The sequence below is a fragment of the Bufo gargarizans genome, chromosome 3, assembly GCF_014858855.1.
Source record: "Bufo gargarizans isolate SCDJY-AF-19 chromosome 3, ASM1485885v1, whole genome shotgun sequence".
In the NCBI taxonomy this organism is placed as follows: Eukaryota; Metazoa; Chordata; class Amphibia; order Anura; family Bufonidae; genus Bufo; species Bufo gargarizans.
The window spans coordinates 301,075,424-301,103,227 of NC_058082.1; the positions used below are offsets into that span (position 1 = coordinate 301,075,424).

The 27,804-nt window shown below is 45.2% G+C and overlaps 1 protein-coding gene and 1 long non-coding RNA gene across 3 annotated transcripts in view; one reads left to right on the top strand and one right to left on the bottom strand.

The window, feature by feature from the left end:
• Window positions 1-26,606, bottom strand: part of LOC122932497 (Fc receptor-like protein 5) — a 133,627-nt gene extending 107,021 nt beyond the window's left edge. For both annotated transcript variants that reach the window (XM_044286951.1, XM_044286950.1), the window contains exon 1: window positions 26,506-26,606. In XM_044286951.1, the coding sequence (XP_044142886.1) occupies window positions 26,506-26,551 (46 nt within the window). In that variant the 5' untranslated portion in view covers window positions 26,552-26,606. The remainder of the gene's footprint in view (window positions 1-26,505) is intronic.
• On the top strand, window positions 3,496-13,995 carry LOC122932498. The gene is made up of 3 exons (XR_006388310.1): window positions 3,496-3,566; window positions 10,597-10,669; window positions 13,726-13,995. It is a non-coding gene; the product is annotated as an uncharacterized LOC122932498 (long non-coding RNA).
• Window positions 26,607-27,804: the final 1,198 nt, after the last annotated feature.

Sequence of the window (27,804 nt, forward strand, 5' to 3'; positions counted from 1 at the left end):
GTTATTTTGAGTTGAGGAGACAGTAGTCGTCAGACGGAGTTTCTTGTTCAATCTACAGCCTATGCATCTTCCGCATTTATAAAAACCCTTCAAGTTTAGCCAAGTTCCCGAAAAGCTCATCTTATTCTGTTTCCATGGTTTTACAGTAGGAGACACTTTAATACCTAGATTGGGTGCCTTAGTAAAGGTAATTGATGGAACAGTTGGGAGCAGATGTCCTATGGTTTTATCACTCAAAATATGATGCCAATGAGTTTTAATAATTTTCTGAATCTTCCTATAATTCTCATTAAATTGAAGAATTACTCTTAGAGCATCTTCCTTACTTTGTTCCTTTTCCTTTTCATTTTGATTTTCCTTTCCAAAAAACTCCCTTCTCTCTAGTTTCCTAGTTTGATTAAGTGACTCCTCCACTAACTCCTCAGGATATTCTTTTTCAATAAATTGTTTTTCCATTTCAATGGCCTCTATCTCAAAGATGTGTCCCTCTGTGCAGTTTCGTTTTATCCTACGAAACTGACCAGAGGGGATATTTGTCAGCCATCTTGGCAAATGGCAACTCGAGAAGTCAATATAGCTATTTCTGGTTGTAGGTTTGCGGAATGTCTCACATATATATTTATTTCCAGATTTCGTAATCGATAAGTCTAGGAATTCGGTCCTTTCCTGTATATTTGAAGTAAAGACCAGATTTAAGTGGTTATTATTAATTACCTCTAGGAATGCCTCTAGTTCATCTTTACCCTGCTTCCAGATGAAGATTACATCATCAATGTATCATCGCCATAGGGCCAGATCCACCACCAGCCTTGGTCCGACCTGGTTATACTCCCACTCGGCCAGAAATAGATTTGCGTAGCTGGGGGCGAATCTGGTCCCCATGGCGGTACCCAGTTTCTGCAAGAAGAACTCCCCCTCAAAGAAGAAGTAGTTGTGACTCAAGATATACTCTATTCCTTCTGTTATAAAGTCCCTCTTAATAATTCCATAGGAACCATCTCTTGTTAATTGTGATTTAACAGCATCAATTCCTTGATGGTGGTCAATCACAGTGTATAATGATTGGATATCAAGTGTACCCATAATCCATTCAGAGTGTACATCTAAATTTTCCAAAATCTGTATGATTTGGGTTGTATCCTTGATATAGGAACAGACGTCCTCCTCCAGGACGCCAAATTGTCTCGGGGATTGGATCCATCACGTCCAACCTGTCTAAATACATAGACGTCCAATTACAACCAGTGGTTAAAAAAAACAGTTCCTATATCAAGGATACGACCCAAATCATACAGATTTTGGAAAATTTAGATGTACACTCTGAATGGATTATGGGTACACTTGATATCCAATCATTATACACTGTGATTGACCACCATCAAGGAATTGATGCTGTTAAATCACAATTAACAAGAGATGGTTCCTATGGAATAATTAAGAGGGACTTTATAACAGAAGGAATAGAGTATATCTTGAGTCACAACTACTTCTTCTTTGAGGGGGAGTTCTTCTTGCAGAAACTGGGTACCGCCATGGGGACCAGATTCGCCCCAGCTACGCAAATCTATTTCTGGCCGAGTGGGAGTATAACCAGGTCGGACCGAGGCTGGGGGTGGATCTGGCCCTATGGCGACGATACATTGATGATGTAATCTTCATCTGGAAGCAGGGTAAAGATGAACTAGACGCATTCCTAGAGGTAATTAATTATAATAATTAATAATAACCACTTAAATCTGGTCTTTACTTCAAATATACAGGAAAGGACCGAATTCCTAGACTTATTGATTACGAGATCTGGAAAAAAAAAAATAATATGTGAGACATTCCGCAAACCTACAACCAGAAATAGCTATATTGACTTCTCGAGTTGCCATTTGCCAAGATGGCTGACAAATATCCCATCTGGTCAGTTTCGTAGGATAAAACGAAACTGCACAGAGGGACACATCTTTGAGATAGAGGCCATTGAAATGAAAAAACAATTTATTGAAAAATAATATCCTGAGGAGTTAGTGGAGGAGTCACTTAATCAAACTAGGAAACTAGAGAGAAGGGAGTTTTTTGGAAAGGAAGATCAAAATGAAAAGGAAAAGGAAAAGGAACAAAGTAAGGAAGATGCTCTAAGAGTAATTCTTCCATTTAATGAGAATTATAGGAAGATTCAGAAAATTATTAAAACTCATTGGCATCATATTTTGAGTGATAAAACCATAGGACATCTGCTCCCAACTGTTCCATCAATTACCTTTACTAAGGCACCCAATCTAGGTATTAAAGTGGCTCCTACTGTAAAACCATGGAAACAGAATAAGATGAGCTTTTCGGGAACTTGGCTAAACTTGAAGGGTTTTTATAAATGCGGAAGATGCATAGGCTGTAGATTGAACAAGAAACCCCGTCTGACGACTACTGTCTCCTCAACTCAAAATAACTTTAAGTGGGAGATAGAAGACTGTCTCACATGCGACTCCACCGGGGTTATTTACCTTCTCCAGTGCCCTTGCAATAGACAATATATAGGGCGCACAAAAAGACCACTAAAAAAGAGAGTGGCTGAACATATGGCGAATATAAAGAAGGGGTATGATAAACACTCCCTATCAAAACATTATAAAGATGTGCACAAACAGGATCCATCTAGTTTGATGGTCGTGGCACTGGAGAAGGTGGAAAAACACTGGAGGGGCGGAGACTATATTAGACAAATGTCTAGGATAGAATCCCGACGCATCTATGAATTTGCATCCTTACAACCAAAAGGACTGGATGTCTGGTCACCGATGGCACGTCTCATGCCAGGCCATTTATCGGCGCTGCGACGTGCCCTTAGTTTCGAGATACCCACCCATTCTCATCTATCAAATTCCATTCCATTTTAATGTTATAATCTTATATAAATTTTATAAGTAAATTTTATAGTAATTTATTTTAATATTCATATGTGAACAGTATTTATATGGCATTATTATGGTTATATATGTAATTTTATTTGGTCACCATTATTGTGAAACAATTGGTGTTTAGGACCATAAGCAACCATATATAAGGTTTTTATGACATACAGTGGTATATCACATCTGGGCAAAAAAACGCATATGCTCTGAAAAAAACGCATGAAAAACGCAAGGAGAAATATGAAGAAAACGCACTATAGGATTATTCCTTTGCTAATTGAAAACAGCTTGAATAGCAGGTGCTTGCGATCTTGATTTAATCAAAGAGAGTATAAAAATGGAGGCTAGGCGGGCAAACACTTGACCACTGAGGAAGGGAGAGTGAATCTACCCGAAACGCGTTTGGTGAAACAAGTGGACGTACCCGCATTGAAAGTCCTCCTATAAACTGTATGGCCATACAGAAAAATTATTGAAGAAAAGAAAAGGAACAAATATTCTTCTCCTCGATCTTTATATCGAAGGAATTCGCAGTATAGAGTGTGAACTCCCGCGATCTTTGGAACTCCAGCGAGATCTAAACCTGCTTGGCTCAAGGAGAATAACGAGCACGCCGGCAAATACTCAAAGCTCCGTACCAAGCGATCGGGAGACAACTGGCACCATACGGTAAGCCGAACAGTGATAAAGATTTTACCTTTATTTTTAAAGGATATCTAAAGAGAGACTTTAAGCACAGTATCACTTGAATTTATCGGATGATATATGAACATATTGCGTTTCTGTGATAAGTGCAACATTAGCACCTGAAGTGACATTCACTTTTCTACCCTGGGACAGAGATATAAAGGAGACTCCTTTTTGCATTTACAAACGGTTGCATTTAGTAATAGATAATATATAAAAGTCCAGGTGTGCAATCTGAACCATCTGAAATGTTATGCACCATATGCCACTGAATACTTTGATTGTTTGATTATTATATGCCATTGTATATCTTGATTGTTTTATTACTCTTTTTGTTTTAGATATTTTATGGGGATATGTATAGAGATTAATACATTTTCTGCATACTTTAATTATATATTACTGTCAGCTGGCCTTGTATAAGTCATACATCTTCTTGTATTTAGTTTTATGGACCATGCTGGTATAACCTGGGCATCTCCTGTATATAATGACATGGACTATGCTGACATAACCTGGGCATGTAGTATGTTGTACCATTATGCGCCACTGTCCCCGGTATGATATCCTCTTTTTTGGGGCTCTGCAAGTGGCCACCCTAAACCCCAAGCATTGCTGGAGGTTTTCACAAAACACCATCTCCCGCTGGCTATAGATCCACACTGCCATCTAGTGGCCATCTATCTCATTTTACTTCACAAACCTTAATGAAAGCCCACTTTTTTTTAACACCTTAAGTGCTTCACTAATCTGATATTTTTGTATTCATTATGGCATAAACACCCATGTGACCTCAGCTTTTTACCCCAAACCAACTAGTTATCGACCACCAACACTAATTGACAAGATGGTCAAGTTCGGAAAATATGTGATTAGAGAGGGTGGTCAACCCCAAAGATCCACCCCTCCCGCTCCCAAAATGTCATGCTCCCAGGAAGTACAGCACCCTCGTGAAGACTCTGAGGTGGACCATACCGACACGGATGACACCTCTATAACTTCTGCCTTATCTATTTCTCGTGCCTTTTTGCAAAAATCTCTGGCCAAAGCCTTAGAGCCCCTAGCCTAAGATGTCAGTGACATTAAACAAGATATGAGGCAAATTGGCGCGAGAGTGGACAGTTTGGAAAACATTCAAAAAGCTATTTGTGAGCACACAGAGGAAGTCGCTAACCCCAATCTTGACAGAATTACCTCAATGTTGCTTATGATCACTTAGAAGACCATAAAAACAGAGGTCGCAGAAACAACTTGAGAATTCGAGGCCTACCTGAAACAATCCCACCAGAATCAATATCGGATACTGTGAAACGCCTCTTCATGTCTCTACTAGGGGACGACTATCCGGAATAAATAATTATAGAAAGAGCTCATAGGGCTCTACGCGCGAGACCTAAACCTACTGAACCCCCGTGTGACATCATCTGTAGATTACTGGACTTTAGAGTCAGGGACAGTAGAGCGATCTCTTTTGAAGGCAGTGATATATCTCTTTTTCAGGATCTAGCTGCCAGTACTCTCAACAAAAGAAGGACTCTCGAACCATTGACAGATCTGCTACGTGATAGAAGAATTCCTTATAGATGGCTGTTCCTGTTTGGTCTCACTTTGTCCGTAGATGGTAAAAGATTCACCATCCAAGAACACGCAGAACTAACGCCGCTTCTTGATGCTTTAGAAGCTTCTCATCTCCGCGTATCGGACTGGGCCATGGGTCAAGACCTCCTCACAATCACTTTGGGTGCTCATCCCACCCCATGGGAAGTAGTTGATCATTCTACAAGATCGAAAAAGAAAACTGGGAGATTCACCTCAAGACATGTGCCGCTGGACAACACTTGAACTCTCCGGAAGAAACATTTTCTTGTTCCTGATATCCTTTTCTTTTCTTTTTTTTTTTTTAAAGGGATTATATTACCCACAATATGTTTTTACTCAACCTATTGTGGATATGTGCGCGGCGCGGTTTATTCTTCAGAAGTTACTCATCTGTAGGATGTTGGTAACAGATCTATCTACCTTCTCTAGGTTTACTCTTTAGAACTGCTAGTTGGTCAGGGTTAGCCCTATTTAGTGACCATAGTAATGCTCACTTCATTTCAGTCATTGTTTTATAATGCTTTCTTTTTCATCTGCCATTTTCTAATACGGGCCCTGTTGCATGTTATTGGCCCTCGATTAACCTTGATGCTGCTGTTGACATCAATGTCTTGGTGTTACAGCTCTTTCTTACTCTGCTCTCCTCCTTTTCCTCTCCCTCCCCCCCCCCCCCCTCATATCGACCTACCCATACAATTACTTTGCACTGGTTCTTACACAATGTTGGCCGTCTTACTATTGTTTCTTACTATGGCTGAATTTAAGGTAATGTCCTTTTATTGTTAAAGGACTTAATATCCTGCAAAAAAAAAGCCAAATCTTCCACTATCTGTGAACCTATAAAGTGTATCTTGCACTCTTACAGGAAACACACTTTAAGACGTCTAAAATACCTGCTCTTCCCCATAAGCACTTCTCTACATGGTACCATAGTACGTACACTACAGCCTCTAGGGGAGTTGCTATTGCTATTAACGCTAACATTCCTTTCCAGCTCATCACAGAAACTGTGGATCCAGATGGTAGACATCTCTTCATTAGGGGGAGAATGGGTAACTCCGTATACTCTATTGTAAGCCTATATGCTCCGAATACACACCAAGTAAAATGGCTCACGCAGACATTGCAAAAATTTGGGTAGTTTGCAGACGAAATAAAGATAGTTGGTGGTGACTTTAATCTCTCTGTAAACCCTATCCTAGACTCCACCGGTGCCTCTCATATCTCCTACCGGTCTCTGAGACGCCTCAACAGTACCCTACAAGACCTACATTTGGTAGATGTCTCGAGATTGCTATTCTCCAACACAAACAACTATACCTCCTATTCAGATGCCCATGACACCTATCACAGACTGGACTACACCTTCCTTTCACAAACCTACATGCCCAAATTCACAAAGCAGATATTGGCGACATTCTACTCTCCGACCACAGCCCTGTATCAATTACCATTACTTCTCCTGACCTACCAAAAGGGGCTTGGTGTTGGAGACTGAACGAGCCCTTAATAGAGGAACCAGCAGTATCCCAGTCAATACTGGATTGCCTCAATAGCTATTTTGAGACTAATGATATCCCACAGACACCACGACCTATTATTTGGGAGGCACATAAGGCCGTCATACGGGGAGAGTTGATATCCATTGGAAGCCGACTGTAACGGACCGTTTCAGCAGACAAGGGGTTTAAATCCGTTTAGGCGATATGCCCCTTTCTGAGAGACAGGCACAGCTACTGCAGAACACCAAACTCCCGAACTGGATACAAAATAGCACTCCAAACTGGAACCTCGCGAATAGCTGCCAGCAGACAAACAGGAAAAGCATACAATCAGCTTACACTCCTGGCAATCAGTCTCTAACAGCATACAGGGAATCCCCCCAATAACGAGACAAGGCTCCGTGTTGAGGGTCAAGCAGTGGTCTGACGTGCTGGCACACCCAGCCTGGTTTTTATTACAGTTGTTGCAAATACAGGACAGATACAACACATCCCCACAATGCATCATGGTTTCCTCCTCTCTGTCCCAGAGACAACCGAGGGCAATCCAATTATCTCTCAGGACAAAGGGAGATCACCAATACACATGTGGAGACAACAGGACAGACATCACCATTTAAACACACAATGGGACAATAGAAACACACCCACACAAAATCCTCCCCTCTGCCGGTGATGATTATTGAACACACTGGCGAATATAATTATCAAAGGCAGAGAAATACAGTTTTATAAAACATATCACAGGAACCCCAAAACATGCAATAACCCCATAACCAATATATCCTCGGAACCGGGGGATCTGGGTGAACCACATATCCAAAATTCACCCACATCCGTTCAGTAGTTTGGAAGATACAGTTACACTGAAAATATACAAGTTATACAGAAAATAGTCACTAATAAATGTGTCCCCTGTTTGGTAGTTTCAAACTACTGAATGATGTCTCTGTGCACCAAATACAGGCAAGATAGCACCGTGTTGAAAAGTCAGAACAGTGTCTGTGAGTTAAAATGGCCGCTATCTATTGTTCTCACCATGTGCTTCATCCAAGCAAGTAAGGCAAATGATGCAATCCAGGGACAGAGAGCTCCGTCCCAAGTGCCTTAAGACCCAATAACTTAAGGGACCATAATCCCAGGGCAGGAGGCTGGCAAACAGCCCCCTCCAAAACACCGTGGCGAGGTTGGTTTCACCACACATCTCCCCCCCCCCAGGGAAGACTAACCAGATACCTGACCTCACGCCGGTCGGTACCTGAGTTAGTCTGGCAGCCCACCCACAACCCAATACTGGACCTGTTGAATCTTGGGGCCTGGCTCTGTTCTGTATGTCCCCAGCTGTTGAGTGTGCATCTGCTACTCCTTGCTTTGTGGTTCTCCAGCTTGGAGCTGTAGGTACTTGGTGGGCAGAGGCCGACTGCGCTCTGCCCAGATGCCAGCTCTTCCGCTGGGGATGCCTGTGGGAAGTCAGTCTCTGGACAAGAGGATAGGGGAGGGCAGAGGCCGACTGCGCTCTGCCCTGATGCCAGCTCTTCTGCTGGGGTGAGGGGGGTACAAGCCAGTCCTGTAACAAGGGGGTCGGTGGAGCAGAGGCTAGCGGCTCTCTGCCCTGATGCCAGCTCTTCCGCTGGGAAGGGATCAGTGGGTATTGCAGGCTCATCCCCTGCCCCCAGAACTCGGTTGGGAAGTAGCTGGGAAGGGGAGGGCTCGCTTACCTCCTCCTCCTGGTATCCCTGCGGAGATGGCTGGAGATCTGGTTGTTTGAGGGTGAGACCGACTGTCTCCTCTTCGGCTAAACAACCCTGTTGCTGGGGGACAGGACCGACTGTCCCTACCCCCTGTGCTGTGAGTGCAGAGACCACGGTCCCATCTGCACAGTTGTGGGGCTTACTGTCTCCCCCTGGTGCGTTAAGCTTCCGCTGGGGAATGGAGACTAGGCTCCCAGTTCCCAACAAATCCTTCTGTTGCTGTGGGATGGAGACTGGGCTCCCAATTCCCAACAACTCAATCTGCTGCTGGGGAAAGGAGACTGGGCTTTTTATTCCCTGCTGGACACTCTGCCGCTGGGGGACAGGACCGACTGTCTCTGCCCCCTGTAACTCAGCCTGCCGCTGGGGAATGGAGACTGGGCTCCCTCTGTCCCGCAACTGTAACTTCCGATGGAGGTCCACCCAACGTGGCAGCTGACCGTCACCTTCTGCCCAGTATAGTAGGGTCTTGAACACTAGACTCCTCACGAACTTTACGTATTTCTCAGCTGGATTGGGTCCGAAGAAGTTCAGCCGCAACCACATCATACGGTCAAATTCCTCAACAGAGTATCTGTACTCCACTGCTGGTTCCATCCTGGTGCTTTTAGGGTCGCTGTACTGAGACATGCGTTGCCCTTAAGTTGTAAAATCCAAAGAAATGGTGTCTCCTGTAGCTGTCCTTCTGGCTGTAGGAACGATCCCGCCTGCTTGCCACCAATTGTAACGGACCGTTTCAGCAGACAAGGGGTTAAAATCCGTTTAGGCGATATGCCCCTTTCTGAGAGACAGGCACAGCTACTGCAGAACACCAAACTCCCGAACTGGATACAAAATAGCACTCCAAACTGGAACCTCGCGAATAGCTGCCAGCAGACGAACAGGAAAAGCATACAATCAGCTTACACTCCTGGCAATCAGTCTCTAACAGCATACAGGGAATCCCCCCAATAACGAGACAAGGCTCCGTGTTGAGGGTCAAGCAGTGGTCTGACGTGCTGGCACACCCAGCCTGGTTTTTATTACAGTTGTTGCAAATACAGGACAGATACAACACATCCCCACAATGCATCATGGTTTCCTCCTCTCTGTCCCGGAGACAACCGAGGGCAATCCAATTATCTCTCAGGACAAAGGGAAGTCGCCAATACACATGTGGAGACAACAGGACAGACATCACCATTTAAACACACAATGGGACAATAGAAACACACCCACACAAAATCCTCCCCTCTGCCGGTGATGATTATTGAACACACTGGCGAATATAATTATCAAAGGCAGAGAAATACAGTTTTATAAAACATATCACAGGAACCCCAAAACATGCAATAACCCCATAACCAATATATCCTCGGAACCGGGGGATCTGGGTGAACCACATATCCAAAATTCACCCACATCCGTTCAGTAGTTTGGAAGATACAGTTACACTGAAAATATACAAGTTATACCGAAAATAGTCACTAATAAATGTGTCCCCTGTTTGGTAGTTTCAAACTACTGAATGATGTCTCTGTGCACCAAATACAGGCAAGATAGCACCGTGTTGAAAATTCAGAACAGTGTCTGTGAGTTAAAATGGCCGCTATCTATTGTTCTCACCATGTGCTTCATCCAAGCAAGTAAGGCAGAGGATGCAGTCCAGGGACAGAGGGCTCCGTCCCAAGTGCCTTAAGACCCAATAACTTAAGGGACCATAATCCCAGGGCAGGCGGCTGGCAAACAGCCCCCTCCAAAACACTGTTTCGCCACACCGACTAAAGAAACAAAGATATGCCCTTCTTGACTCCCTAATGTTCCAAGCCTCTAAACTATTAAACATCCATAAAAGGTAATTGGAACTAAGATTAAAAACATCCTTAATATTCACACGGCTAAGCTATTCCACATGTCCAAGTTCAAATACTATGGCCATGGAGATAAATGCAATAAGATTATGTTAGCAATGGTAAAACAAAAAAGAAAAATCATATATTACTAAAATCCGCACAACGCAAGGATCCTTATCCACTGATTTAAAATCAATTACCCAGGCATTTCAAGATTTTTATTCTAAACTTTATAATCTACATTGGAAACCAGCTTCCCCAGTGTCGACACCCTCCCCGAGATCTATCGACAAGTTTGTAGACTCACTCAATCTTCCTTCCATTTCAGAGACAGATAATCTCCTTGACGCAACCCTTCACACCTTCAGAACTGGGTAAGGTACTACAGTCTATCCCATCGGGTAAGTCACCAGGCCCGGACGGCTTCTCCATCCACTACTATAAAAAGTTTAAATCTTCTCTGCTGCCGCGTTTTACCAAAGTGTGTAATGCCCTGTTGGGAGGAGATACCTGGCCACCGCAATCTCTAGAAGTCCATATAACTATATTACCTAAGGGTGGCAAAGATCCTACTCTATGCAGCAGCTACAGGTAGATATCTCTTCTCAACGCAGAACTAAAGTGGTGGGCTAAAGCCTTAGCATATAGACTGAGTCCTATATTGCCCAGGATTATTGGTGCCGAACAAACAGGGTTCGTTAAAGATAATACTGCTAGGGTTATACCTATAATTTCACATGCTAGGTCTACTGAAACACTTCTTCTTCTTTGAAGCACAGACACTGAGAAAGTGGTTGATAGGGTTAGTTGGCCATATGTGATTGCAACTCTCCGGCGGTTCCAATTCCCTAATATAGTTATTAATGCTATACTTACACTATATGAAAAACCCAAGGCGAAAATAAAAGTGAATGGAATCTATTCTTCGAACTTTCACATAAAAAATGGTACCAGGCAGGGTTGTCCATTGTCCCCTTCATTGTATGTACTAGTAATGGAAACCCTAATTCAGACACTTTGACAGTACCCTCGGATACAGGGATATCGGGTGGGATCTTTCACACACACCATTGCGGCTTTCAGAGATGATTTGCTGATATTGACCACAAACCCTCTGCAGTCTCTTCCATGTTTGTCTGCTCTGCTGGAACAATATGGAAGTCTGTTGAACTTTAAAGTCAACTTTAGCAAATCGGAAATTCTAAATATAAAGCTTCCACTACATCAGGCACGCCAACTTCAGCTCCAATCTAAATACACTTGGCCTGTAGACTTGGCCCTAGACTTCCCTTTAGACTTCTGAAACACAAACAAAAGTTTGGAGGTTTTGGGCTCTCAGACCTTCTCACCTATTATAAAGCGAACCAGCTTAGTAGATGGATCACAGTCACGTTGAACCCACCATCTAATCTATATGCCTACATTGAAAACCATCTTTTCACCCTGGCAGACTGCTGCTGTTGTTGAGGCATCTCTAAACCAGCCAGATATCACCCTCATATATTGCCGATGTGTGCCAAAAGATCAATAAACAAACAGCTCTGATCTCCTCCCCATCGCCTGAAATGCCTTTGAGCCTCCTACCGAAGTATGTTAACCCAGGTATAAGAACCTCCTCAGACTTCTGGAAACAGCTTTCTAACATTACAGTAGCAGATATATTTTACACAGATACTATTCCCACATCAGACATTTTACTACAAAAGACCAAAATTCATCTTTCCCAACTTTGTACAGCGACTTCGACTCGGTTTGTAAAACTGCTTAACAATAACTTTTACAAAGACAGGTGCACTCTGCGGTCTTACCCAACCTTCATACTGATGTAAAATTGAGAGATTAGCCAACATATCCTACTGTGGAGGACATGTCTGAACCCGAGCACCGCCCCAAGGTTTCTCAAGTAGCTCGGGACCTAATGCGAAACCTAACTGGGTACCCGGGAGTTTGCTGTGAGTCGAACCTTGCGCTCCTGTAATTTGCCCACAGGCTCCTGGTATTGCCCATACGGCACAGGTAGGTTTAGCGTTAGGTCCCGAGCTACTTGAGAAACCTTGGCGCGGTGCTTGGGCTCAGACATGTCCTCCATAGTAGGATATGTTGGCTAATCTCAAAATTTTACATCAGTATGAGGGTTTAGTAAGACCGTAGAGTGCACCTGTCTTTGTAAAAGTTATTGTTATTTTGTTTTATTGTTTATCACATCCTCACATTTGCTATCCTGTGTAGGATGTCTATTGTGGTACTTGTGGTCCGTTGCGGGCATCCTCCATTGTATGCATTTTTGCCATTACGCATTGCCATTAGCAGCGGACCACAAGTGCAGGATCTGCCCCCCTGTATAGATGCGCCACTGCATATGGGGTTGAGCCCTTCCTGCTTTTCAGTACCACACCGATAGTTTATATCTGTACAACTGCTTACAAGAAACTGCCCTCCACACGTCAGGATACTTGGCTAGAATTGCACTTATTATAACAGTCGCCTCACTCCAAAGATCTTTCTTTTCTCTATAATTGGCTTTTAACCAATGATTCTCAATTTAAACCCCAATATGTGTCTAAATGGGAAGAGGAATTGGGTATGACCTTCTCTGATCCATAATTACATTTTCTGCTCTCCAGATTACATTGCTTATCACTCTGTGTAAAGCTTCAAGAACTCTTTTAAATTATTAACACGTTGGTACAAAACCCTGGTTTTTCTCCACACAATTAATCCCAGGATCCCAGATACCTGCTTGAGATGTAGATCTGGCAGAGGCACCTTATCTCACCATTGGTGGCATTGCCCTCTTATCAAAGATTATTGGGAAGCGATCGAAAATAGCATAAACCATTAAAACGAAGTAAGCTCACATTGACTCCTCAGTTGGTTCTTCTGTGGAGCCCAACCTCCTCTTTTACGCCACGGAAACTCAATCTACCCACATTATTACTATCTGCAGCTAAATTGTTAATGCCAACATTCCCAAGGCCTCCAACCCTACAAGACTAAGGTCAATCAAATACTTCGACTAGAGGAGTTAGCTCACTGGGAAGCTATGACCAGAACATCCTTCCTCAAAATTTGGGATCCCTGGATGCAATCCAAGTTCATGGTCACATCCCACCTGGCTCTTACATAGCCTTGAAACATATTTTATCTATAGTTTTCTACTTGCACCCTACGAAGAACTAGTGCAACCCATACCCTTTAACCCCCTCCCCTTACCTCCCAAACCTTTTTTTACTCTCTCTTTTGCTTTTTACCCCTGTAATTATTGTTCTGTTTTTTCAAATTTGTTGATCCACATCTCACTAGCACTGTAGAGGTAGACATCCAAATGCAGTCAGATGAAGACTAGTTTGTTTGCATTAGAACAATTTGTCATTGATCATATTTAAACCTCTAAATGATTGTGCTGTTTATTGTAAGAAGATGACTTTCTTAGTATTTTGTATTCTATGACCTGCAGAATATCATTTAATAATATAAAAGAGATTTAACACGGAAGATGACCATTGCCCTGTGGTTCTGGGGATGAATGTACTCGGCAACTGTTACACTGAAGTGCTGGAAACCTTTAAGAAAATCCTACTGACCGCACCCCATGTAACTGAACTCGTCATAAACCAGACGGAAGGAAAAAGTACCCCAGACCATTATGGCGCCCCCTCCACTGTGGCGCGTAGAAAACATCTCAGGTGGGATCTGCTTGTCATGCCAGTAACGTTGGAAACCATCAGGACCATCAAGGTTACATTTTTTCTCATCAGAGAATAAAACTTTCTTCCACCTTTGAATGTCCTATGTTTGGTGCTCTCTTACAAATTTTTTGGGGTCTTCGACTTGACTTTTTTGTTCCATAACCCTCAGGATCATTTAAGAAATTGCAAATGACTGTCTTACTGCGTCCCACCTCAGCAGCGATGGCGCGCTGTGAGAGACCCTGCTTATGCAGTTCAACAACCCGACCACGTTCAAAAAGGGAGAGTTTTTTTGCCTTTGCCATCACAACGTGTGACTACCTGACAGAACAGGACAATGAATCCACATCTTTGCACAGATTTTGCCTTTTAAAGGCATGTGGTTCTAAACTTTTGATCAGCTGAAAAACAGCCTGTTTCAGTTTATTTGTTGTTTTCATTAAATTTAATGCTCAAAAAATGTTTTGTCTCCCTCCCATTTCTTCTTGTTGCATGTTGAAGCTCTACTTGGAACCTTGTTAAGATCCAGCCATGCTAAATAGGATTTTTTGCCATTTTTCAAGTGGTCTTAAACTTTTGATCAGGACTGTACCTCGGACATGTTGTGAGTGCGGAGGGCGTGAAACTGGACCCAAATAAGATAGCAGCAGTACAAAGCTGGCCAGCTTCTAAGTCAGAGAAGTCAAGAGCTTTCTCGGATTTGCAAGTTACTACCGGAGATTTATCCCGCATTTCGCTCAAATTGCGGAGCCTATCCAGGAGCTTTTAAAGGGTCATCCTATAGGCTGTCAGAATGCTAAGATACCGTTAGAGTGGAAAAAAGAGTGAGAGACCGCTTTCCAACTGTTAAAAGAAAAATTTACAGAGCCACCAGTCCTGGGCTACCCTGACTATAGCCTGCCATTCTGCCCCTATACTGACGCAAGTAAGAAAGGTGTTGGAGCCGTACTATCTCAGACACAAGCTGGAACTGAAAGAGTCATCACCTATACCAGCAGGTCTTTATGAGAGCAGGAGAGGAATGACCATAATTATAGCTCTTTTAAACTGGAATTCCTAGCCTAGGTATGAGCTGTAACTAAGAAGATAAAGGATTATCTGGCGGCCACACCATTCACTGTCTACACCGATAATAATCCGCCGGCTCACTTGAAAACTGCGTGTCTGGGAGCTCTGGAGCAAAGATGGGTCTTTAGACTGGTGAACTTCAACTTCACCATTAGGTACCGGACTGGCAAAACTAATGACAACGTTGACACCTTGTCCAGGCTACCTGCCCAGAAGGAACTAATTTCTACAGGTGATCAATAGGAAGATATAGAAATGCCAATGTTCTACTCCCGGTTTGCCCAGCACAAAGCCCTACACACTATGCATCAGGCCTCCAAAGCCACTAGTTCTCCAAAGACCGGTGATCCTTCACCTCCAGTTGAGAAAGCGCTCTGGCTCAATCTACAAGCAGAGAGTAGAGTCATCGGAGAACTGTTGGATTATTTTTACAGTGGGTGTGTTCCGGAGAGAATCCAGCAGCGGAGAGCTGACTCTGAGCTAGTTCACCTCTGCCGACAACGGAAACTACTCTTTCTACAAAGAGATCTGCTCCTCAGGAGAACCCTTGATCCAGTCACCTGTGAGCACCACCATCAGATAGTGGCGCCCCGAAGAGATGCTAAGATGGTAATGGGCATGTACAATAACAGGTCTGGTCATTTTGGAACTCAAAAGACGGAAGCCACCATCAGATGTAATTTCTACTAAATTTACATGAGAAGTGACATTGAAACCTGGTGCTGGGAGTGTCCCACCTGTGCTGTGGCTAGAGGAGAAAGACATTGTAACGGTATCAACCGTTGGTGATGTCCTTCTCACCTAGCAAGAGTGGCGCTGTAGAGCTGCTCCAGCGACTTCCAAGGCCGAGTTGTGATTCCTAGTAGTTGTACAGCTCCTACAATACGAGACGAGGCTGCGAGTTGAGGGTAAGAAGATTTGCTTTATTGGTGCCACACTTGGCCTTATATACAAGTCCCCATGCAAGGGGACATCCCCTCTGGACCTGATGGAGAACTGTGTGATAACCACACAGACCAATGGAAATAACCATACAATCCGGGACATTCCCATACAGGACACACAATGCCTCCCCTCTGCCTGGGAGATAATTAGGCCAGATACTGTGTGTAACCCAATCATCTCCAGGCAGAATAAACCACATTTCTTTATAAAGCATTAGAAAGTACCCCAAAATCCACAAATGTGACATCCCCTGATAGCCCTGATCTGGGTGACCAACATATCCAAAAATCACCCAAATCAGAGAAGGGGTTAAAGAATTTCCTGGAGGCCTCGTTTCTGACAAACATAGGGCTTCTGTTACATGGCTCCCTCTTAGTGGAACACGCTGGCAGACCCTGTTCGACCTTTTTTCAGGGCAACTTGGGGCTGTCCAGTCTCTGTTATTCGGTGTTTAGATCAGTCTGCCTTGGACAGGAACACCACCAGGACCAGTTACATTGGCTGCCTCTGCACCCTTCTCTCCCTCCACTACATCAAACTCTACACTCTCCCCATCTCCCACACTGCAAAGATACCTCGTTGGGTTGTTCGTCTTAATGGCAGTTTGGTGTACAAACACATCTTCCTTGGTGTCATTCCTGTTAATGAAGCCATATCCATTACGCACGTTAGACCGTTTGACGTGCCCAAAACCTTGGTTGCGATGACCTTCTTCTCCCCCACAGTGGCTTGACTTGCTCTCCAGGGCGGCTGGCTGCTGATGCTGTTGAGTTTCAACGTCGCTGCTAATGGTGTTAGAAATGGTTGTAGGGCTGCAACGATTAATCGACGTTATCGATAATATTCGATAACGGGATTTGTTGTCAACGAATCCCGTTATCGAATAATCGGCCGATTCATTGCTATATGGGCGGGAGCGGGCGGTCAGGCACTATGCCTGCGGGTCCTTGAACTTTAAATCACTGCATCTTTATTACCTTACAATGAAGCTCCAGTAACAGGCAGAGCGGGCGGCTTACTCACGTGACGTGCATGCTCCGCCTACTTCAGGCGGCTTACTCACGTGACGTGCATGCCCGCTCTGCCTGTTACTGGAGCTTCATTGTAAGGTAATAAATATGCAGTGATATAAAGTAAAAGTTACTGCCGGTTAAGGAATACTGCTGTGAGCGGCGGGGCAAGGGCTGTTATGGGAGGAGGATCTGTGGATGGCACTGTTATGGGGAGGGGGATCTGTGGATGACACTGTTATGGGTAGGGGGATCTTTGGATGACACTGTTATGGGGAGGGGGATCTGTGGATGACACTGGTATAGGGGAGATCTGTGGATGACACATATAGCATAAGAGTGTCATCCATAGATCCCCCCATAGCATGGTCATCCACAGGTCCCCCTCCCCATAACCGTGCCATCCACAGATCCCCAATAACAGTGCTATCCACAGATCCCCTCCATAACAGTGCCATCCACAGATCCCCTCCATAACAGTGCCATCCACAGATCCCACCATAACAGTGCCATCCACAGATCCCCCCATAACAGTGCCATCCACAGATCCTCCCTATAACAGCGCCATCCACAGATCCCCCCATAACAGTGCCATCCACAGATCCCCCAATAACAGCGCCATCCACAGATCCACCATAACAGTGCCATCCACAGATCCCCCATAACAGTGCCATCCACAGATCCCCCATAACAGTGCCATCCACAGATCCCCCATAACAGTGCCATCCACAGATCCCCCATAACAGCGCCATCCACAGATCCCCCATAACAGTGCCTCCCACAGATCCTCCATAACAGTGCCATCCACAGATCCCCCCATAACAGCGCCATCCACAGATCCCCCCATAACAGCGCCTTCCACAGATCCCCTCCATAACAGTGCCATCCACAGATCCCCCATAACAGCAACATCCACAGATCCCCCATAACAGTGTCATCCACAGATCCCCTCATTACAGTGCCATCCACAGATCCCCTCATTACAGTGCCATCCACAGATCCCCCATAACAGTGACATCCACAGATCCCCCATAACAGTGCCATCCACAGATCCCGAATAACAGTGCCACCCACAGATCCCCCATAACAGTGTGTCATCCACAGATCCCCCCATAACAGTGCCATCCACAGATCCCCTCCATAACAGTGCCATCCACAGATCCCCTCCATAACAGTGCTATCCACAGATCCTCCATAACAGTACCATCCACAGATCCCCTCCATAACAGTGCCATCCACAGATCCTCTCCATAACAGTGCCATCCACAGATCCCCTCCATAACAGTGCTATCCACAGATCCTCCATAACAGTGCCATCCACAGATCCCCTCCATAACAGTGTCATCCACAGATCCCCTCCATAACAGTGCCATCCACAGATCCCCTCCATAACAGTGCTATCCACAGATCCTCCATAAAAGTGCCATCCACAGATCCCCTCCATAACAGTGTCATCCACAGATCCCCTCCATAACAGTGCCATCCACAGATCCTCCCATAACAGTGCCATCCACAGATCCCCCCATAACAGTGCCATCCACAGATCCCCCCATAACAGTGCTATCCACAGATCCCCCATAACAGTGCCATCCACAGATCCCCTCCATAACAGTGTCATCCACAGATCCCCCCATAACAGTGCCATCCACAGATCCCCCCATAACAGTGCCATCCACAGATCCCCCATAACAGTGTCATCCACAGATCCCCCATAACAGTGTCATCCACAGATCCCCCATAACAGTGCCATCCACAGATCCCCCCATAACAGTGCTATCCACAGATCCTCCATAACAGTGCCATCCCCAGATCCCCCATAACAGTGTCATCCACAGATCCCCCCATAACAGTGTCATCCACAGATCCCCCATAACAGTGCCATCCACAGATCCCCCCATAACAGTGCTATCCACAGATCCTCCATAACAGTGCGTCATCCACAGATCCCCTCCATAACAGTGTCATCCACAGATCCCCCCATAACAGTGCCATCCACAGATCCCCCCATAACAGTGCTATCCACAGATCCTCCATAACAGTGCGTCATCCACAGATCCCCTCCATAACAGTGCCATCCACAGATCCCCCCATAACAGTGCTATCCACAGATCCTCCATAACAGTGCTATTCACAATTTGTTTTAATATGGCCTTTGAACATAATCTTTCAAGTAAAATCATATAAACCCCTTTTTTTGTCATTTTGGTGTTTTTTCCTGATTAATCGATGAAATTATCGACAACTAATCGATTATTAAAATAATCGTTAGCTGCAGCCCTAAATGGTTGTGGTTCCCTTCGGAGGTGGTGACTCAGGGAGGCGGTTACTCGCTGTTAACTTGACCCCGGATGTTGATGGTAACTTAGGATGGGGGTGGGGGGCTGCTGACTTCGTGCTCCCTGCTGTCCGCTCTCTGCTCCCGATCGAACTGGTCCGCTCGGTTTTAGCTTGGGCCCTGGTTGTCACGGGGTGTGCAACTGCTGTAGAGGTGGGGATGTAGGCAGAAATGAGGGGGCCCAGATCGTTGCCCAGAAGGACTTCTGCAGGTAAGTTATCCATTATGCCGACTTTAACTACACCGGATCCGGCTCCCCAGTCTAGGTGAACGCGAGCGGCAGGCAGGCGAATTACGGCTCCTCCAGCCACTCGAACAGCTATAGTTTTGGCCCGTAAGTTTATGGGATGGAATCAAGTGCCTCTGTACCAGTGTAATGGTAGCCCCAGTGTTCCGTAATCCTTGGGCGACCTGTCTGTCGAGCTTGACCTCTTGTCGGTGCTGTGGTCTATTATCCCTGGAATCAGCCTGAATGGGATTGACCTCATACAATACCCCCAGATATTCCTCAGGGTGAGTGTCCGTGTCCATGCAGTGGACAGCCGGGGTACATGATGCAGCCGGGGTTGACACAGGGGGTGAGTTGTTCCAGGAAGATCGGGGGGTCCAAAAGGGTAATTGGCCACTCGGTGTCCGGGTTTGCGGCATCGGTGACATTTCACCTTGGAATATTCTCAATTATTCCTGGAAGGACCAGAAAAACTAGGGGGCCCGGGTGGAAGAGGGGCCCTAAGCTCCGTTCGTGGAGAGGGTCCGGATACAATGGGGACCATATCCAAAAATCAGAGAAGGGGTTTAAGAATTTCCTGGAGGCCTCGTTTCTGACCGACCGCACACGAGACCTCATTCGGGGTTCGACATTACTTAAACGAAATGTCTCCACAGACAAACAGAAGGCTTCTGTTACAGACATGATCAGCAAGCCCCCCTTCATCCAATAGTGATTAGGAGTCCTCTGGAAATCGTGGCCGTCGACCACGTGAAACTGGAAGCCAGCAGATCCGGATACACCTATGCTATGACAATCATAGACACCTGTAAAGGACTTAACTGCTAAAACTACAGCAGCTGCCATGTGGAAGAGCTTCATTCTGCAGTATGGGGGTCCTGACAAGATACTCACTGATAAAGGGTCCGCATTCGAGTCTCAGTTGTTCTATGAACTTTGTGCCCTGTACAACTGCAAAAAACTGAGGACCATCGCATATCAGCCTCGGGTGAACCAGATAGGTCATCAATATTAGATCGGCGGTGTCTGACACCCGGCACTCCCGACGGTCAGCTGTTTGAGGAGCGCTGTGTGCCCGTGCCGTCTCCCTTCTCTCTTTCTGCTGCTGTATGTCTATAGGACAGCAGTGAACAGCACGCGCCGGCTCTTCAAACAGCGTATCGGCCTGGGTGTCGGACTGTGATTTTAGCACATTACTACAAGATGTGGGCCCCCTCTTTTGATTTTGCCCAGGGCCACATTTTGTCTAAAACCAGCCCTGACTGTCATATTCTTGCACTAAAGTTATAAAGTTTTTATAACGTTCAAGCACTTTAGCCCATTGTATGGACTCTTTTATGGGCACAATGTGACCTCTTATGCACTTTTTAAATGGACTTTGGACTCAATACCATTAGCTAGATAGTTAGCACCTTGCTTCATTGCTCATATGGACTGCCTCTGAGGACGCCTAATACTAATGGTCCCACTTTGCCTTGTGTTAGTTCAGAAAGCCTAGGTATTATATTGTATTACTTGCATGTGCCCTTAACCTTTTTCTCTCCACAGACTTGGGAGGGGAAGGAGACATTATGTCCCATGTCTTTGGGTTCATGTGCTGTTGCTCCACAGGGAGGACCAAGTGGTAATGTCACAAGCAGTCTAACATCGTAAAGGGTGGCCCCGCTGCTAGAAATGTAAGTTGAGAGGGGGTCAACCCTTATGCCCTGGTTCTAGATGCCCTAAGGCATTGTGCACTGCCTTAGGCTACTTTCACGATCGTGTTTTGGGCTGATCCGTCATGGATCTGCAAAAACTGATCAATTACAAAAATTCAACCGCATACATCCGTCATGAACGGGTCCGTTTGTATTATCTGTAACATAGCCAAGACAGATCCATCATGAACTCCATTGAAAGTCAATGGGAGATGGATCCGTTTTCTATTGTGCCAGATTGTGTCTGAGAAAACGGATCCATGTGCCAGGATCTGTTTGGCTAAGTTTCATCAAGCGGAGAGCAAAACCCTGCAGGCAGCGTTTTGGTGTCCACCTCCAGAGCGCAATCGAAACTGATCGGAGGCAAACTGATGCATTCTGAGTGGATTAGGGCAGAATGCATGAGGGCAAAACTGATCCGTTTTGGACCGCTTTTGAGAGCCCATGACGGATCTTACAAACGGAAAGCCAAAACGCGAGTGTGAAAGTAGCCATAATAGAAATGTGAAGCTACCAGTTTAGTCATCAAGGTTACCATGCTTAAAGCCTTATTACACCTTGGTGCTCAGAAGGGATTACAGGATGAAGCGACTCCTTCTATTTGCGGGTGTTCATAGTATCGTTGAGTGATTACAGTACATGACACCCCCACGCTCCATATAAAACTCCGGCCAGGTCGTGGAGTATTTGATCGCTTTGTGCAGTATGTTTGGTTCTCTGGTTTTACCGAGAGGGAAACAGGAAATAGACACCCTACTCATACCATCAGAGACCTATTAGTAGCCATTGCTATGTCAATTCATGTATATGGTAACAGCAAATAGTGTTAAGCAGCACTTTAACTTAAAAGGGAACCCAAAAGCATACCATAAGCACAAGCTGAGGGCAGCTTGCTGTTACGTAAGGGGGTATGTAATACCCCAGAATGGTATTACCATTTCTGCACTCCGCTACTGTCTTTTTTTGCTAACATAAATGCCATCTTTGTGTTTTATTCCAGGTTCTCCACAAATGTGCATCTGTAATCTTCTTATGTAACTGTTATTACATGTAATATGCCTGGTTCACCAGCAGGTGGCAGAGTATATGGCAGAGCTATTCTCTAGACAGAATGGAACTCACCATTCCATTCTCCTCTCTTTAGGCAGAAGTGGGCCAGTCCTGCTTGCTACCAGAAGGGAGTAGGGTTGGGCGATATCAAAAATATTCTAACGATATTAAGAAATTTATTGTGATAACGATATATATCTCAATAAATACCAGTTTCCAAGAAAAAAACACAAGGAGACATTATACTGTATGGGGGCAGCCACAAGGAGACGTTATACTGTATGGGGTCGGCCACAAGGAGATGTTAAACTGTATGAGGTCAGCCACAAGGAGACATTATACTGTATGGGGGCCACAAGGAGACATTATACTGTATGGGGGCCACAGGGAGACATTATACTGTATGGGGCCACAAGAAGACGTTATAGTGTATGGGGTCCACAAGGAGACGTTATAGTGTATGAGGGCCACAAGGAGACATTATACTGTATGGGGGCCACAAGTAGACACTAAACTGTATGGGGGCCACAAGGAGATGTTATACTGTATGGGGCCCACAAGGAGACATTATACTGTATGGGGGCCACAAGGAGACGTTACACTGTATGGGGGCCACAAGGAGACATACTGTAGGGAGGCCTCAAGGAGACGTTATACTGTAGGGGGGCCTCAAGGAGGCATTATACTGTATGAGAGCCACAAGGAGATATTATACTGTACGGGGGGCCACAAGGAGACATTACACTGTATGGGGGCAGCCACAAGGAGACGTTATACTGTATGGGGGCCACAAGGAGACGTTATACTGTATGGGGGCAGCTACAAGGAGATGTTATACTGTATGGGGGCCACAAGGAGATACTATACTGTATGGGGGGGCCACAAGGAGACGTTATACTGTATGGGGGGCCACAAGGAGTCGTTACACTGTATGGGGGCCACAAGGAGACATTACACTGTAGGGGGCCACAAGGAGATGTTATAATAAAGTCTTGTGGCCACAGGCCACCATACATACAATAATACTTTACGATATACTTTTCCTACGGCTGCCTCGCTTGTGTGCTCCGATTCAGACATCAGATGTCAGTGGGTGGAGATTTGAATATGGGAGCAAGGAGGAGGGAGAGCCGGGGCGGCCGCTGCTGGAAGTAATACGTTTCTAATTTTGTCATCAGAGCACACGCGAGAGGCAGCCGCAGGAAAAGTCTCTCCATAGACACCCTACTCACATAGCGTTCGCCACATACAATAGAACCGGCAGGGGTGGGTCACGGACGGTGATGTTAGATGGTGGGTGGAGTCTGGAGACTTGAATAAGGGAGGCCGAGCAAGAAGGAGCCAGGAGCGAGTGGAAGTAATGTGTTTGCACTCAGTGCTATGCAAGGTGCAGGGGTGGGCAGACGCAGATTTAGAAGCGGTCAGCGCACATGACCATTTCGATGATGTCACAAAATACAGTGGTAATTAGGAAACAGCGATATCGCAGTTTTTTAATACCACGGTATATCGTGAACACCGGTATATCGCCCAACCCTAGAAGGGAGTGGTGGCAGATATAGAGGTTTACAGTTTAGACTCCATATTGGAGCTGACAAGACACTAACTTGTTCTTTGGCTGAAGATAGGGTTTTTGCTGAGTGTCAGGAGGGAAATAACAGTGGTCGGCACCCCATCCGAGGATACCAGAACAGACCTAAAGTACAGAAATCAGAACTAAGCAGAGTTTAGTGCAGCACAAAGAAAGAAAGCAACGTATTTAATCAAGCCTGTGAGTATAGCAGAGAAAAAGCAGAGTTGAGTTTGCCTGCCAGTTTATGCTAAAACCTGCTGGAACAAAAACAAAGCCTGAAAACTGTTTGGATGAACATGTACTCAAGTAAAGCTGCTGTTGAACTTCATACAGGGTCTGGACTAAATTTTTCCTTCATCCCCCACTCAACCCCCCTTTATTTGCTTTGGAGCCAAAGCCTAGGGTCCAGCTGTATCCAGGTAGGAGCACCGTGACACATACAGGCCGCACCATACACTCGGCATTCTACCTAGACCTGGGACGAAATAGGGGGTGGCACATTGCAGCAAAAAAAGTTTAGGAGCTGTGCTGTCTCAGGTGCGAGCTTGGACTGAAAGATTCATCACATATGCTGGCAGATCCTTCCAAGAACCCGAGCAAAATTACCAAAATTATAGCACCTTTAAACTAGAGGTTCCTGGCCTTGGTGTGGGTCATAACTGAAAAGTTAAAGTATTACTTGGTGGCTACAGCCTTCACGGTTTACACTGATAATAACCCACTGGCTGACTTGAACACAGCCCTTTTGGAAGCCCTTGAGCAAAGATGGGCCTCTAAGCTTACAAAGTTTCAATTTTTCCATGAAATACTGTGCTGGGGAAACTAATGACAATGCCGATGCCTCATCCAGGCTACCTACTGAAAAAGAATTAGTCTCTGCAGACGAACAGCCCAGCAATAAGCTCAGCCCCTCCGGCCTAAGACCGCTGGAACCATCAACTCAACACAGATGTGTAATCCTACACCACCAGCAGAGAAAGAAGTCCCGGCAGAGAGTAGAGTCATTAGGGGGCTGCTTGACTACAGCAAAAGAGCACCTAAAATAATCAGGACGAGGGCTGACCTAGAATTGGCTCATCTTGTAAAGAGCAAACTCTTGAGTCTCCAGACAGCAATGTGATCTGCTACCATCAGCATTGATGACCCTGCTGTGAGGTTTGGTGTTATAGCCAAGCCACCCATCACCCAACGACCACAAGGCCAGTGGTGCTGAATTGCCACGGGCCAACCTGCCTCCATATCCTTACTGGTGCCAGAGAAGATCTGCACTGGACACCTGTTGCTACTGTATGTATTTCATGATCTAACACTTTCTTAGGTTTGACTATGGCCTCATTCTTCAGAGCTATAAGGCCCCTTTCACACCGGCGAGTTTTCCGCGCGGATGCGATGCGTGAGTTTAACGCATTGCACTCGCACTGAATCAGGACCCATTCACTTCTATGGGGCTGTGCACAAGAGCGGTGATTTTCACGCATCACTTGTGCGTTGCGTGAAAATCGCAGCATGTTCTATGTTGTGCGGTTTCCACGCAACGCAGGCCCCATAGAAGTGAATAGGGCTGTGTGAAAATCGCAAGCATCCGCAAGCAAGTGCAGATGTGGTGCGATTTTCACGCACGGCTGCTAGGAGACGATCGGGATGGAGACCCGATCATTATTATTTTCCCTTATAACATGGTTATAAGGGAAAATAGTAGCGTTCTGAATACAGAATGCATAGTACAATAGCGCTGGAGGGGTTAAAAAAAAAATATGTATAATTTAACTCACCTTAATCCACTTGCTCGCACAGCCGGCATCTCTTCTGTCTGTCTTCTGTGCTGTGTGCAGGAAAAGGACCTGTCGTGACGTCACTCTGGTCATCACATGGTCCATCACATGATCCATCACCATGGTAAAAGATCATGTGATGACCGGAGTGATGTCACCACAGGTCCTTTTCCTGCACACAGCACAGAAGACAGACAGATGAGATGCCGGCTGCGCGAGCAAGTGGATTAAGGTGAGTTAAATTATATATATTTTTTTTAACCCCTTCAGCACTATTGTACTATGCATTCTGTATTCACAATGCTATTATTTTCCCTTATAACCATGTTATAAGGGAAAATAATACAATCTACAGAACACCGATCCCAAGCCCGAACTTCTGTGAAGAAGTTCGGGTTTGGGTACCAAACATGCACGATTTTTCTCACGCGAGTGCAAAACGCATTACAATGTTTTGCACTCGAGCGGAAAAATCGTGCATGTTCCTGCAACGCACTCGCACCGTTTCCCGCAACGCCCGTCTGAAAGAGGCCTAATTCTACTGCACTGATCCCCAGGGAACAATGACCTGAGGGAGTTCACTTCATTCCAGCCACTACACAGGCTGCCCAGGGGGTCGCTGCACATAGACATAATACACACAAACTAATCTGTAAGAGGACCCTGAACTGCGACTTCTCAATTCTGGGACCTTTCCAGCCCCTCATACACAAGGGAACGGGTACAACTGAAACTTCTGCCCCCCTGTAGTTATCCAGTGCTTGTACCTACACCAAACATACCCATACATACATACATATAATACACACATATCATACACACGCATCTGGCCATGTGCGGTGGTGGCATCGCTATATACTATCACTCACCTTGCACCATGGACAGGAAGACACACAGGACGCAGAGAGACCTCATATTCTTGCTGCTCTCACTGACAACCAAAGAGGAAGTAATGAGGAGAAGTGAGAAGCGGAAGAAGAAGACGTCCCCACCAGAGCTGCCGCGCTTCCTGCATTACACTGTATAGGCTCTGCCTATAGCCGGCCCCGGGTCACATGGTCTGGATGATCGGCATACACTGGTATCCTCAGAATATGGGGCTACCCCTAGAGATTAAGAATCATGTTCACCTCGGCCTAAAGTGTCCCTCTAATCCAAATGAAGCAACATTGCCCCTGGACTGAGTTATGAATCTCCTCCTAAGCAAAGCAATGTGTCTCCATGGTTACAGGTAGTGTTGAGAGAACCCGAACTGTCCATACCGAACTTTGCGAGTTCAGGTACCCGGGTTGGAGTTCGGTGTTTGAGCATTTAATAAAGCTTTTGAGAGCCCGCAGGGCAGCCAATCAGCAGGCTTTTAAGCTGTGGGCACATAGAAGCCATCACAGCCATGCCTAGTAATGAGCGGCAGGGGCAATATTCAAATTCACAATATTTTGTGAATATTTGGTAGAATAATCATCATATAGTCACAAATTCGCGATTATTTTCTTGATCGCGAAAAATCGGGAATGTAATATTTGAGTAATACGCGCACAATACCGGCGTGGGTCACTATAGCTAAATTTTTCAAGCTGCTAGAAGTTTCCTGAGACTGGAGACAATGGTCGGCGCGGCAGAACGTCACAATGGCTTTATATGCAGATAGAGTGCTCCAATATATTCGTGATTGCGCAAATCGGCACTAATAATGTGAATATTTTGGCGCAATACGCGCAACTTCACATTTTAACAGGTCTGACTACTTATTAGTGATTGGTGCACTAAGTATTGTTGTGAACTTGTGACATCACAGCTCTATATACAGTACAGACCAAAAGTTTGGACGCACCTTCTTCTCATTCAAAGAGTTTTCTTTATTTTCAGGACTATGACAATTGTAGATTCACACTGAAGGCATCAAAACTATGAATTATCACATGTGGAATTATATACATAACAAAAAAGTGTGAAACAACTGAAAATATGTCATATTCTAGGTTCTTCAAAGTAGCCACCTTTTGCTTTGATTACTGCTTTGCACACTCTTGGCATTCTCTTGATGAGCTTCAAGAGGTGGTCACCTGAAATGGTCTTCACTTCACAGGTGTGTCCTGTCAGGTGTAATAAGTGGGATTTCTTGCCTTATAAATGGGGTTGGGACCATCAGTTGCGTTGTGGAGAAGTCA